The sequence below is a fragment of the Cyprinodon variegatus genome, unplaced genomic scaffold, assembly GCF_000732505.1.
Source record: "Cyprinodon variegatus isolate N-32 unplaced genomic scaffold, C_variegatus-1.0 Scaffold338, whole genome shotgun sequence".
NCBI classification, from domain to species: domain Eukaryota; kingdom Metazoa; phylum Chordata; class Actinopteri; order Cyprinodontiformes; family Cyprinodontidae; genus Cyprinodon; species Cyprinodon variegatus.
Window position 1 is genome coordinate 732354 of NW_015150791.1, and position 15013 is coordinate 747366.

The 15013-nt window shown below is 38.4% G+C and overlaps 2 protein-coding genes across 4 annotated transcripts; both read left to right on the plus strand.

Moving 5' to 3' along the window:
- The first annotated feature begins 822 nt into the window (after positions 1–822).
- mettl9 (methyltransferase like 9) lies at positions 823–6466 on the plus strand. 3 transcript variants are annotated; one of them, XM_015385407.1, is made up of 6 exons: positions 823–992; positions 1187–1345; positions 3499–3689; positions 3769–3978; positions 4941–5125; positions 5206–6466. In XM_015385407.1, the coding sequence occupies exons 2-6, from the start codon at positions 1253–1255 to the stop codon at positions 5433–5435; spliced, it is 909 nt and encodes a 302-aa protein (XP_015240893.1). In that variant the 5' UTR covers positions 823–992; positions 1187–1252; the 3' UTR covers positions 5436–6466. The 3 variants fall into 3 exon arrangements, with proteins under 3 accessions (XP_015240893.1, XP_015240894.1, XP_015240892.1); XM_015385408.1 differs by having other exon boundaries at positions 827–980; positions 1184–1345; XM_015385406.1 differs by lacking the exon at positions 823–992 and having other exon boundaries at positions 1006–1345.
- Positions 6467–9339: 2873 nt separating this feature from the next.
- On the plus strand, positions 9340–14945 carry LOC107091462 (ER lumen protein-retaining receptor 2). Its single transcript, XM_015385403.1, has 5 exons — positions 9340–9615; positions 11801–11901; positions 12066–12224; positions 12649–12901; positions 13972–14945. The coding sequence occupies exons 1-5, from the start codon at positions 9525–9527 to the stop codon at positions 14004–14006; spliced, it is 639 nt and encodes a 212-aa protein (XP_015240889.1). The 5' UTR covers positions 9340–9524; the 3' UTR covers positions 14007–14945.
- The last annotated feature ends 68 nt before the right edge of the window (positions 14946–15013 follow it).

Consider the following 15013-nt stretch of genomic DNA (forward strand, 5'->3'; position numbering starts at 1 on the left):
AGAAAATGTTGACAATATTTAAGCATAAAATCTAATCTAATCTGCCACACTAAAATAAAACACAAGGAGCAGTTGTTGCAGTTTTACTTGTAGTCTAAATGAGCAAATATGGTTTAAAAACAAAGAGCATGTTTTTTGTTTAATCATTATCTCTGGTAGGTGAGAGCATGTTTATTAATGGAGAACATGTTTGTCTTCTATTTAAGAAAAAGGGAGAATTTTCACTTATTATATTCTTAAATCTAACGTAGACCTGTCGATTAAAAACTGAATTGAGTGAGCTCCTTAATATTTATTTATTTCTCTCCTACTAGAGATAAAATTTTCATATGAATCAGTTCGGTTAAATTTCTGCATCAACATTACTGAGAAATGCAGCGAACACCCGCTGAAATGACAACTACAGAAAAGGATTAGGGCCACTTCAAAAATAAAAAATAAAGTTAACTGATTTTTAAATTTTATTTCAATTAAATATGGGGAAAAATTCAGAATTCCGAGATTAAAGTCAGAATTCAGAGGAAAAAAGTCCGAATTTTGAGTTAAAGTTAAAATTCTGAGAAAAAAGTCAGAATTCTGACTTTTTCCCAAATTAAACTGAAATAAAATTTAAAAATCTGTTAACTTTATTTTTTTCAGTGGCCCTAATCCTTTTCCGCAGACAACATAGGCAAAATAAGATAACAACATTTTAATTTAGGAGAAATATATGTTTTTCATTAATTTTATTTATTTATTTGGTTCAATTGCCACTTTTCAGTGCTGCTCCTGTCAGCTTACCTATGCGCATCCTATTAGCGCAGGTCAGGAAGTGCACAACCCGGAAGTACTTCTTTTGTTTTTGTTTTCTCTTAGGGCAGAGGCTCGTGCGGCTTAAAAACCAAGCATGACAGTGTTTGTTCTCTATCAGCACACAATGACTTTTTATTTTCTGAAGATTAAGAAGAATTAAGCAGTAGCAGGGCTCCTTAAGCCCACCTCGCCCTCCTCAGGTTTGTTTAGTTGTTGTTTTGAAAGCGGAGACATGTCGGTGTGCTCCTCCTTCTGTTCTGTCACCATTTATTATTAACGAAAACCTCTCTGGCCGCTGTGTGAACTTCTCCTGGAAGGAGGCAGCTGCTCTCTGTCAGCTTCACTTCTCAGACATCTTTTTTTCCCCTTTTCTTCAATTATGTGTCCCGTGCAGCTAAGGACTCTGGTTTTTGTGGCCTGGGTGCTGGGCTACGTGGCCTTCCTGCTCTCCATCAGGAGGATGTGGACAGGAAAGCACATCCGCAGTCCGCTGGTCCGCTCGCTCTACATGAGCATGGTGGAGGGGGAGGCAGGAGCAGCTGACCCGCAGGAGGTGAGGAGGGATTGAATGCATTAGGGCTGCCAGTCACCATGATTTGGCAAATCGATTTTTTTTTGTATTAATCGATTAATAATCGGATAGACAGAGGTTCCTTAAAGAAGACTTTTTACTAAATTAAACCTTGTGAAACTAAAACTTTTCCACTTGAGGGGTTCTGGATAGAAGATATTGACAAATGAAAAAAATGTTTTACTCTAAAGCAAAGGTCTTCAACGTTTTCCAGGCCAAGTATTTATATTGATTCTGATTCTGATTCCTGGTTGATGGGACAGGTGGATGAAACGGTGCCCAGCTTGGAAGAGTTCCTGTGTGTCGCTGAATGTGTGCATTGATGACTGAAAGACATCGTCTGCCTCCATTTATCTGTTTACTACAGTGTGTTGAATTCATGTTAATGTGTATTTAAATACATTTTCATTAGTGGAAAAAATTGCAGGGGAGGATATAAAAAAAGTCTAATCAACCAAAACTTTTGCGACCCCCATGCAGTACCTCCGTGAACCCCTTAGTGGAGGGCCCCCTGTTGAAGAACTCTGATCTAAAATGCAAATTTTTTTTCCAATTTTTTCAAAATTTTGGTATAATTGCTTCTCAAGGTGGGTCGCTCTGTCAGCTAAAGGCATGTTTTAGAGTCTCTATACTCCAGTTAATGATTAATCGATTACTAAATTAGTTGACGATTGTTTCAGTAATCGATTAATCGCCATTAAGCCCTAGAATGCATTTCTGGACTCTGTGACAGACTCTCTGATTATAGAGTACAGCTGCTACTCCTAGGCAAGAGTGGTTCTAGAGAGAGGCCAACAGGGGCCAATGGCCCCTATTGCAGCCAGAAAACATAATGATACTAAAAAAAAAAAATCTTATACTGTCATGCTTTAACACAGACAACTTAACTGAACTGTCTCTGGAACATATTTTTTACGTTTCTGTTTTAACTATGATTTAAATATTAAAGCAATACAATTTTAGTTTCAGTAATTTTCAGAATAGATCACAGTTTTCATCTAATAGATCTGTGATCTCAACACTGGGGGGAAAAAATGTTTTAAAACCAATCATTTTCATTAATAATAGGTCAGAGCTATTTATAATAGAAATTTACTACCAAAGAAAATAAACAATATTTTTGTAAAACGCAATATTTTGCTTTGGTCCAACTATATTTATATTGACCATAGAAAAAGAACCAACATCTCAGTGCCAAAGAGTTGTCCCTTTAGTTATTACAATTATAGTAATGCAGCGTGTGATCTAGATGATTGTATTAATGATCGCACTGTAACCAGAGCTGCGGATGCCCTTCACAACATGTGCATAATTGTCTTCGGTTAATGTTTCTACAGAAAAATGTTTTATTAGCAAATTAAATCTGCATTTGCGGCTGTTTTGATTTTCTCCACATCTTAACACCTGATTAATCAAATGTTTTTTCTGAGTATTTCCGATGCTTCTTATAAAATAATATTCTCTAACAAACCTCTGAAGTCCTCATAGAACAGCTGGAGTCATACCGACATAAGGCTATGCACATTTTTTTACTCTAAAGAAAGAATTGAATTTCACTAAGAGGTATTAAAGTGTATGTGCAATATACAGATACACATTTATTTGTTTAAAAAAAGCTAATATTAACATTCATTTTTCAATGATCTGCTTCTTTTTGTTGTTTGATCACATTAATTCCCAAGTAAACACTTAATAATGATGTCAGTGGTCTGGCTGGATTTAAATGTGTAAGAAAAATGGATGAACTTTATTTCTTCCTCTTTTGTTTTTGGATCTGATGTATTTTTTTTACACTAAAGACTAGATTTGAATAATTTAGAACCCTTTAAAGACCAGAGTTTACTTCTGTTTTGTACCATTGAATAGAAAAGTAAAATGAAATGACTTGATTTTCTTTTCCTGTGACTTCCAGTAGCACAGAAAAGCCTAGTTTTAGAATGGAGCCTTGAGGAAATCCACATTAATTCTGTTTTGTTTTGGGTCTTTTGAATTTAGCTTTGCCTGCAGTAAAAATATATATAACCCATTTGCATTTTTTGGCCATGTAATGAGCAACATTTACTCTTTTGTCATTTACTCTTTCACTTAAACTAACTCCCTATTTAAGGTCTTGGTTTTTTCCTGTTTTTGTTTAGTGGTATAGGGTCTGTCCCGACCTGCTGGGAGAACCCGTTCGCCCGCTGTTTGTCCAGAGCCACCTGGACTCTGACACCAAGGCATTTCTCAAGCGCAGTCAGGAGAAGTCTAGTTGGCTTTTCACACAACTTTATCACTCTCTGATATCAAGCGTCCTCAGTCCTTTGGTTTCACGCACCTCCATTAACGGGTGAGTGTTGGAGACTTTCTTTGGTTTCAAACTCAGTTATTTTATACTGCCTCCCCAACTGACCGTATCTCTGCCTCAGGTTTCTGGGCCGGGGATCCATGTTTGTGTTTTCTGCCAACCAGTTCCAGCAGTTGCTACGGATCGGGACGGACTGGAAGGCAGAGAGGCTCCTGGACCTTGGAGCCGGGGATGGAGGAGTCACAGAGGTCATGGGGGTCCACTTTAGGGAGGTCTATGCAACTGAGGTCTCCCCACCAATGAAGTGGCATCTCCAGCGAAGGAATTACACGTCAGTGAGATAAGAAACGTCTAAGATTTTACAATTAAGGCTTTTAAGGGATCTTGGTCATTTACACAATGATAGATGGAGAAAACAAACGCCGAATATTCCTCTTGATTTTAAGTAAAATACAGAACAAATCTGTAATGATATTAACCAGAACTCATAACATGATTTCCTTACAGTAAAATAGCAGAAATATTGCATTTGAACTAACGATTGGTTTCAAATGTCCTGCAGTAGATGCAGATTTTGGGATGAATATACAACTAAAACTGACTAAAAGCTAGAGTAAAAGAACATTGCGAGAGTAAAGTTGCAACATTGCGAGAGTAAAGAAGCAACATTGCGAGAGTAAAGTCGTAAAATTACGAGAATTAAGTCATCATACAACAACCAGTTTCAGAAAGAAACCTTTGACTTGAAACCAGCATATGACGGCCGACCTGCAGCACAGAACAGCAACCTGAGTCCACTTTGATATGCTGCACAATTTGATGCTTATGTGCTAAAAGATTTAATTACTTGTCAAACCGATGCCAAAGTATAACTTCATATGATGCTCAACATTCCTCATTTTACGGAAGAAAGTTTTTCTTGTAAGAGTTGTCATAAAATACAACTTTATTCTCGTAATTTTAGGACTTTTTTTCTCTTAATATTACGTCTTTATTCTCTTAATTTTATGACTATTCTCGTAGCGTTACGACTTTATTCTCAAAATTTCATGACTATTCTTAAAGTTTGACAACTTTGTTCTCGTAATTTTATGACTTTACTCTCGTAGTGTTACGATCTTATTCTCAAAATTTCATGACTTTATTCTCATACGGTGACAACTTTATTCTCATAATTTTATAACTATTCTCGTTGCGACTTTATTCTCGTAATTTTACGACTTTATTCTGATAAAGTTATGAATTTATTCTCAAAATATATTTCCCTTTATTGTATACCTGTGTTGTGCACAGGCTGCTAGGTATAGATGAGTGGCAGCATACTGGTTTCCAGTATGATGTGATCAGCTGCCTGAACCTGCTGGATCGCTGCGATGATCCGCTGCTTCTCCTGCGGGACATCAGGAGCTCCTTGATTCCCAAGACAGGAAGACTGGTTCTGGCTGCTGTGCTTCCTTTCCAGCCTTACATTGAAGTCGGTCAGTAGAAAATAAAATTTTCTCCACTTTGCGTCTGTATTAACAGTTTTGATTTCATCTCCAGTCTTTCTTTCTCTCAGGAGGGAAGTGGGAGCGTCCAAAAGAGCACCTTAAGATCGCAGGAAAGACGTGGGAGGAGCAAGTGACAAATCTTTGCAGCGAGGTTTTCCAGCGGGTCGGGTTCGAGCTGGAGGCTGTTACCCGACTGCCGTACCTCTGCGAAGGCGATATGTATAACGACTATTATGTGCTGGACGATGCCGTTTTTGTTCTCAAGGCATCAGAGGAAGATTCTCCTCAGGGAAAATGAAACGCTGTGAAGGAATAAACCTAAATTTTTTTATTTCTTATGGATTTTAGCGCATTGCGTCGTTCTTACAGCCTCTGGCGTCTGACTGGTGGAGATGGGGAGTCGGAGGTGAAGCTCAAGTGCTGCAGTTCAGACCTTCAGGATCCTGATACCTCATCTATTTAAGCAATAAAGAATAAAAATGGGTGGCCGTCATGACTACTGAAGATTTTCTCCTCTAACATATCATTGTGCTGTTAGTCTACATCTGTAAAGTCGGGTACCAGTGTTTCCTTGTAATATTTAAATGTTTACATCATTAAAAAATGGTGGTGGGAATTCAGTTGGAGACATGTCTAATTCAATTTTTGTACAGGGTGGGTGTTTGTTGTGGAATTATTTACATTTGCTGACTATGGACAGTGAAAGTTCAGCAGAAATAAATGAGAACCTGCCGTAATATAATGCCAATTAAGGTGTCCTTTAAAGCGCTTCGGATTTATTCTTTAACCGATAAAAAGTTCGCTTTTCTCTGTATATGTTGGTTTCAGGCGCAGTGAGATCTATAGCTGTGATTGTCTCCACTTCCTTGGATATTTTGAGATACTTTTTTATCAGTTCAGAAACTTTTGTTCTTGCTGTTTTGGGTGCATACCTCTGTATTTTTCTAGTGATTATTTAGATTAGACACTGTTCTTTTTAGATGGTCAGAATGTGCTTATTGATAACTGGAAAACGCTGCTTATAGACATAAAAGGCAATCTGTTTTGGAAAGACTGCAAAAAGCTTCAGACACAGAACCTCCTATCCTCTCTGTTACTCTGGCCGTCACTGTATGGGTAGGAAACACTGAGATAAGGAAATACTTTTAGGTCCTTCCACTAACATGCTTGGCCTAATAAGGTATTTCATCCAGCTGAATGGATTTTGGAACTTACAGCTAAGAAAAATCATAGATGCTTTCCTGTTAACAGCTTTTGAGATGTTGCCAAACCACTATTTGAAAATGTGCCATGATAGTTGGATTGTTTTATTGAATTAAAATAATAAAAACAATGCATTTATTGATTTGTATTTTGTGTTTTTTATTTAAAAAAAAATTGAGAAATGGCAAGGAAGTGATCACATAACACTTTTATTTGTTGGGAGCAGTGGTGGTTACAAAGTACAACAGTGGGGAGGAAATATCTGTGATGACGCTCCTTTGTGCGCCAAGGATGTGAGTGCTTCTTCCTGTCAAACTACCTGATGAGCTGTTGATAAGCTGCTGCTCCCATTAATATCCACCATACAAGACGGCTGTGGCCACATTTATAAAAGTTCTTCAACAGCCCCCCTGAAGTCCAAAATAACTCAGTCCCCTCGGCAGAGAGACTAATTTTTAAGGCTCATTTGCAAAAGGTGTGGTATTTACTTCTCTGTGATCTATGGGTAGACGTATATACAGAAGAGAAATAGGGCCAATGAAAAAAAATAAAAGAATTAACTGATTTTTTTATTTTATTTCAGTATAATATGAGAAAAAAGTCAGACTTTCGACTTTAATCTCAGAATTCTGACTTTAGTCTCAGAATTCTGACTCTGAATGTAGATGGGCACCATTAAGGAAGAGATGTTGGAGCACTCAGATTCACTGACAAAGATGTGAGTTGTTTGGGAGGGCCACACATTGGTGGAAAATTACGGAATTAGGCAACTTTTTACGTGCCCGAGGGGTCCCTGGTGATGCTATTTCATTAATGGAAGAGCAGAAGGTGACAGACATGGCTACGACTTGATGCTAACATGTTTGTTAGCTGTCAGATTAAAGTCAAAATTCTGAGATTAAATTTACAATTCTGAGATTAAAGTCAGAATTCTGAGATTAAGGTCACATTTCTGAAATTAAGGTCATCATTCTGAGGAAAAAAAAGTCTGAATTCAGAGACTAAAGTATACTATAGACTATATACTCATATACTATAGACTGTAAAGGGGTTGGGGTTGCGATGATAGCGGGAAGGGATCAACTCAATCGCTGCATTGTAGGTTTTTTAAAGCTGAAATCTGAGTCCACCCCTTCTGTTAAAGGTTGTTTTTTCTTTCTTAACATAGATGGCTTCCCTCATGCCCCTTTCAAAACACCTTTCCCTTTCCAAAATGTGAACATTTTGGTCCTCAAAAGAATGTCCTTTGTCCATAAAATGTAGATGTATCCCAGAGCCTTGTCCCAATGCGGTCGCACTTCTGTGTTGGGCCATGCGTCTGTGAAGAAGTTGTTTGGTTTCTCCAATATAAAGATCAGAGCATTCCTCACTGTATTGAACTGCATACACCAAATCCGCTCATTGCAGGTCTCAGGCTTTTGTCCTCAGGATCCAGTAGTCTCTGTCTAAGGGTCTTGTTTTGTTTGAAATGTACTGGGATTTTGTGTTTGAAGAAAATCCTTTTGAGTTTTTCACAGACTCCAGCAACATAAGGGATGGTGATGTTTTTGCGTTAAATCTTCTCACCGTTATGTTCTGCTGCGTGTCTTTTGGCTTTCCTTGCTGAGTTGACAAACGCACAGTTTGGGTATCCACAAGTTTGCAGAGCATCTTTGATGTGTTTCTGTTCATCTGCTTCCCTTCTGTTTTTGTAGGGACATGTTCTGCCTGGTGTTGTAAGGTTCTGATGACTGAAAGTTGTGTTCCAGTGGTTGGTGTGAGTAAAAAAAAGATATTGGTCTGTATGATTCAGATTTCCTATACACTTCAATGTAGAGGTTTTCATCTCCTTCCATGCTCACCAAATAGTCCAGAAAGGGTAGCTTGTTGTCATTGGAATCCTCTCTTGTCATGGGTAGATCTAGACAGGGGCCAACGGGGGCCAGTGCCCCTGTCGATCATGTCCTGGCCCCTGTTATGGCATCTGTACTGAAGACATAATACTCAAAGAAGTTCTAATGATGATATGTGCTGGAACAGACATAGTTACTGATTGGTGCTTTGGATCTTTTTCATTTTTTTTTTTATTTATTTTTTTTTTTACAAATTCTGTTTTACCAATTGATTAAAAACAATAAGGTGATATATTCAGTGGTATTGACATAGGATCCCAGTTTTCATCTGCTAAATGTTTTTTCAAAACAAAAAAACCCTCTAATTTTTAGAGCTGAATGTATCATTTTTTCTTGAGTTCTAATTCAGATTCTATAGTAAATGACTGTTTTAACTTAAATTAAGTCAAAAATATGTAAAATTGTGTAAATTATTAATGTATATTGACCTAATAAGAAAAATAATTTTAATTAAACCTAATTTAACAGAAATTTCTCTTCACACAGCTGTCTTAATATATTTGAATCCTTTGCTCTGTTTTATTTCATGCTTTTCTGTGCCCCCATGAAAACACGCTGGCCCCCTCCTGGCCCCCTGGTACATTTGGTCTAGAACCGCCACTTTCTCTGGTGAATTTGGTGTTGTGACTTAATATGAAAGCTTCCACTTCTTTTAGCTGGATTTTGACAAATGTGTCATCCACATATCCAAGCCATTGTTTTAGATATATGGATATTTAACTCCAAACTAAGTATTTATTTAAAAAAGTAAGATTTTTATAAACGAATGAATGACATAGTGAAAAAATGACCCCCTTATTTTTCTCTTAAAACACGCTAAATAACCATAAACATTTCTCCTAATTTTTGACTCCTTAACTTTACAAACGGCACCGCAAAGATTTACTTTATTTGACCATCCTTGATCATTTCTACACGTATCCTAATGACACGTCAAGTCCAAGAGAGATGAAGTTAGGAGGTGATTGGAAAACTCAGTTCCCTTTAAACCGGAAGACAGGGCCCTGACATAAATTATGTAAATTAGACCGGGCGCTCAATTTGATTGGCTGACAGCCCTCCGTTTCTCGCTTTTCATTGGCTGCTTGTGTGTTGGCCACGTCTCCTAGCCACGTCGCTCTCCACTCGCCATTTTCCCCTCTTTACCCGAGCCAAAACCCCTATTTTTTTACTAGCGTCACGTTTGCTCACACCTTAAACAGGTGGAAGAAGGGGGGTACTGTTTCCGGACAGTAACGGAGTTCATCTAAGAGCTTTCAGATAGGTCGGCTACTGAGGGGGCTTCCTCCAACATGAACATCTTCAGGCTAACCGGCGACCTGTCCCACTTAGCAGCCATCATCATTCTGTTGCTAAAAATATGGAAAACCAGGTCTTGTGCCGGTGAGTACATTTATTTTAATTTTATTTAGACCGCTTAAACATTTCATTAATTTCTATCGTTAAAATAATTGTAGTTTTCAGTCTCCTAGTTAAAGCTTACTTATAGCTCCCAGCTAACGTTAGCTTACTTGCTAATAGTGTTGCAAAGCTCCAGTTTCTGTTTGTAAATCTGTCCTTCCATGCCGACACTTCTACAGTGAAGAGCATTAGAGCACAGGAATGGACGCCTAGACCAGAATGGGTTGTTATGGTTTGACAGCTGAAGGTGCTTCCTCTAGTGTGTTAGTTTGACACCTAAGGCCCCTTTTTTTAAACTTCACTTATTCACTAACAATGAATGAGCCTCCACGTTCCTCCACAAAGCTCTGTTTGCTCTGTGACGTGGCAGCGGGCCTTCACAGTCAATGCTTGGGTCCACGGTTTGGATGCTGCTGCAGAGGCAATTTGCTGCGTTTCCATATTTTTTTGTTGTTTTGATCAAAGGTTACAGATTGTTTCCCTGCATCTCTGTGTTTTCACTGCTAGTTGCATATGATTCACAACACTGGCTCTTCATCATTGGAAGTCAGTCTTGTTGAAACTCCAGCGACCCAGAAACAAATACATCACAGTCAAGGTCTAAAAAGTTAGTATTTACTAAAAAAAAATTTTTTTCCTGATATGTTGTCACCTATCTACATATCAGATAATCGTGCTTGTATGATGAACAGTGCCTTTAATATAAAAGTAACTGAAAAAATGACCACTGATTTAATTTTCTTTCATAATTTTTTATTTCTTTTACAGTGTCTTTAGAGATTGTACGCAGAGAATGACATAAAACAGGGCTTGGAAAATCTGTTGGTCAGAAAACCTCACTGCATACTTTAGGTGTTTCACACCTGCAGCTTTAGGTCCCTCTAAATTTAGATCGACCTAAATTTGGTCCTCTTTGGGTCAGTATGAAACTATTGTGGCCTGAAGAGGTGGTAGCTCCGGCCCAACTCTGGTGCGCACTGGTTTATGTCTGAAAACAACTGTACTCTGGTGCGATAATATAATATATTGCATAGATAACCTGTGCCAGATGAAGATTTCACGGTGCTTTTTGAGTAGCATTAATCTGTGCCTTCTCCTGAACTGGGCTGAGGTTTGCATTCCTTGTACCCAGAGCATCAGCATCTTATTTTCAAGCGGTAGATTAATTTTCAAGCACAATCTTTTGCCAATAGTTGTACGTGCAAACCATATAGAAAAATAAAGGTGAGAGCTACTAATAACCGGTGTACCTCAGTCTCCGTAATGGAAGTTTTTTCCATTTATCTCTTGTTACTCTTTCAGTAGCAGTGTTTCTGGATTTCAACCGGTCGTCATGGAGACATGACACGCTCCAAGTACTGCAGTGTTTGGTCCAGAGCGACACTAAATTTGTGTGAAAGCAACTGTAGTAACTGGAAAAATGAAAAGATGTATTAATTTAACATTTGGAGCCGCACTACTGCGTGCACTAAACATTTGTGAGAACACCCTTAAATTGCCTGCTCTGTGTAATCCTTCATCTAAATGTGGAAAGGATATAGTACAACTGCAATGCTTTTCCTCTGCCTAGACAAGAAAGTTGATTAGAGTTGTTGGAATAATATGTGGGGCTAAGTGCAGCGTATTTATGACAGAAAAAAGGTGAAAGTTCACCTCCCAGCAAGACTCATCCAAATCCAAGATGGCCAAACCTGGATACTATAGAGAATCTGCGGCAAAACTGAACCTCCACTCCTCAAAGATGTTCCCTATCCATTTGAATGGGCAACATTTGGTTTCTGGATCAAATACAACGTTCTTGGTGATTTATCCTTAGAGACTTTCAGCAAAATAGGTTATAAAACTATTCTAATTATAGCTTGTTAAAGCTAATCATGACAAATAAATGAATTTACTCTTTTTCCACTTTTGAATTATGCAGTGCAAAGGGTTAGAACAACTACATCCCCAATATTAAATGAAAATAAATGAAGACTATTGACATTGGTGCTTTATCAGTGAACATCTTGTAGGTGTTAAAATGATTGAATCAAAAGATCTTTTTCTTTTTGTAAAATTAAATGAAAGAGAAGATGACAGGCTTCCTCTAAATCCCGGAATTCATTAACTATTAAAAGAAAGAAGCTCGCCTAACCTCCAGTTTCTGCCCTCTGCTGTCTGCTTGCAGGTATCTCTGGAAAGAGTCAGGTCCTGTTTGCCTTGGTGTTCACCACTCGCTACCTGGACCTGCTCACAGCCTTCATCTCCCTTTACAACACCACCATGAAGGTAAATCCCTGCACCATCAGCAATTCCCTCCAGGCAGGAGCACGTAGTGCTGAGGTGTTTCTCCCTCTCTAACTAACACACCTGTGTTTGCTGAAGGATGATCCGTCTCATCCAACCTGTCGTACTGTTTACGTTAAGCTAGCATCCTCACTGTCGTCCTGCAGATCATCTACATCGGGTGTGCTTATGCCACCGTCTACCTGATCTACATGAAGTTCAAGGCGACCTATGATGGCAACCATGACACCTTCAGAGTGGAGTTCCTGGTGGTCCCTGTGGGAGGGCTGGCTTTCTTGGTCAACCATGACTTCTCTCCTCTGGAGGTCAGAGATTTCTACTAATATACTCAGTATTTCTATTCATAATTTTACTTAAACCCAGAGGTGGGTTTATTTTACACATCTGTTGAAGATGCTTTTAGATTTCAAGTAATATATTAAAAGGAGTAAATATGGTTACTAGAAAATTATTTAATGTTGAAAAGAGAAGTGGTTTAGTAAAGTGCTTCTTCTGTCTTTTTCTTATTTTTGTTTAATAAATGATTTGTTCAAATATTCTATTCTAGTCTTAAAAATACCAGAATTGCTGATGATCTAACTCAGTACTTTAGTAGCCCTTTTTCCAATAAAACATTTATATTTTTGAGTGTTTTTTCGGTAGGCTACTTTTTACTATTACTTGAATAAAAATATGATTAGATGTCAGGTATTTAACCTAAATGGCAGTGGTGTTTTTTTGTCTCCCTAGATCCTGTGGACATTTTCCATCTACCTGGAGTCTGTGGCCATCCTCCCACAGCTCTTCATGATCAGTAAAACAGGAGAGGCGGAGACCATCACCACCCATTATCTGTTCTTTCTAGGCCTCTACAGGGCCCTCTACCTCATCAACTGGATATGGAGGTTCTACTTTGAAGGATTCTTTGATATGATTGCCATTGTGGCCGGAGTGGTGCAGACTATCCTCTACTGCGATTTCTTCTATTTGTATGTAACAAAAGGTGAGAACTTAACATTTTTACAGAAAAATTTGAATCTTAATTTATTTTAATTGTTCTGCATTAAATATTTAGGGTTCTTACGTGGTCACATGGACGTGATCTGGGAAGGGGGACATGTCCCCTGCACGTTTTAAGGCCAATTTATGCTTCGCATAGCCTCTGCAACCGTCAAATCTGTCTCTGTGCACGACCATGCCCCCCGCACAGAGGTTCTGCATCCTTCTTCGCGCAGCTCAAAAAAATCCTGACAACACACGATCGCAAACCTACGCAGACCTCAAGCGGAAATGTGCAGACAAAAAAGCAGCTGTGATTGGTCCTTGTTATGCCTATCCCGCTGTCTGTGTGGTCGTCCTTTTGGATCCTGTGCCGGGGCCCGCCATTTTTATAAAACAAAGAACAAATACATTGAACAACTACGCCGAAAGGTTTATCGGCCTTTTTGCCAACTCCATTAACAGAACCTTTTCCTCTTCAATGTCTAGCAAATCTAGATCCATCTCTGTGACCGTGATCTCTTGCAGACGAAGATAAACACTCAAGTTCCGCCCAAGTTCTCGTGACCGAGTTCTCGAATAGTTTGCGACTAGACCCAAGCCACATTTGATGTGTGCGGTTGCAGAAGTATAGTCTGCCCTTACTGTCCTAAAATAAAAAACTGTAAAACGTGCAGTAAACGGACATTTGTCGCACAATAGGACCTAGTGGAAAACCGCAGCTCAAGCTGAAGCACACTTCCCTGAGTTTAGACCGCCCACAAGCTTCTGATTGGCCTTCTGTCCTCTCTTGTGTGATTGACTGTCACTCCTGAGAAGCTCAATTTACAAACATCTGATGCGCCCAAGAATCGGGTCTATGATTAGATGGTCAAACATCCTGAAGTTAGTTATTTAAAAAAGTGCGCGATCAGATGTACTAATGTAATTTTTTGGCAGATTTCATTGGTTCTGCTTGAGTTTTATAAAACTTTGCTTGTATTTTCTTTCATAGCAGATCAACCAAACCAAAGGCTGTGTTATCGTTCTGATCACTGCTGGCAGCCCTAACCCTTCTGCTCTGTCTGGTTTCAGTACTTAAAGGAAAGAAGCTGAGTCTGCCAGCCTAAGCGCCAAACGGAAGCGTCTCAGCAGATTAGGAGCGAGGAGAGGAGGAAAAGCATGGGACATCTTTGGAGACAAAGATCTAAAAAAAAAAATAAAAACGAATAACTACAATGAAACCACGTCCCCTCTCTCCTTCACCTCCTCTTCCTCTCCAGTGTAAGATGCCTGAGACAGAGAGATGCTCTGGAGCTGCTGACGGCCCCTCTCGATTCTGAATTGGTGGACTGCAGATTTCTGTTTGAAGCATCTTGCCTTAACATTTTTTTATTGCTTGGTATAAAAGGGAGAAAAGCAGTTCATGTTTTCTATGTAAGTGTTTAATTGGCAGGTAAGAGGCGAAGATGTAAAATTGCTGAGATTAGGAAATGTCTGTTAATAAAATGGACTTCTTGTACTGGGATAATAAACTTTGTAATATTTACAATGAAAACATGTTTTTCATAAAATAATTTGGAAGATTTGTTGAATCCTTTAAAATGTTAATGTTTTTCCTCCCTCTTTTTAAAGTTTTACATTCCTGATTGTAAAGTTCCTCCTGAAATATAAATGCAATACATCTCAATACTTTGTCCAAAAGAAGAAAAAAAACGAAACAAATCCAAATATGTTTGTTCAGATTTTATCGGAACGGATTTCTGTATTTTAACTCTCCATATTAAAGGCTTATGAAGAGCGAACACAGGAAAGACGTGTAAAAAGAGACCAGTTAACTCATTTCTGTAAATGATTTTTTTTTTCACATGCTACTTTCATTAAGCACACCATGTCACATGTGATTAAACTATATTGCCAAGCTTGTTTATTTCAGAAAGTTGTTTTTTTTATGCCAAAAGTCAAGCTTATGTGCTGTATGTGAAGCCTCACTACAGAAAGTTTCCATCTTTTAGATGCTGATGTATTTATTTTTTTTTTTTGTTGCTGATTCCAATAAACAGTCCAGAGAATTTTAAGCGTTGTTCATTTTTAAATTGCCTCGAGAAAATATTCACATTCCTGACAGATTTACATT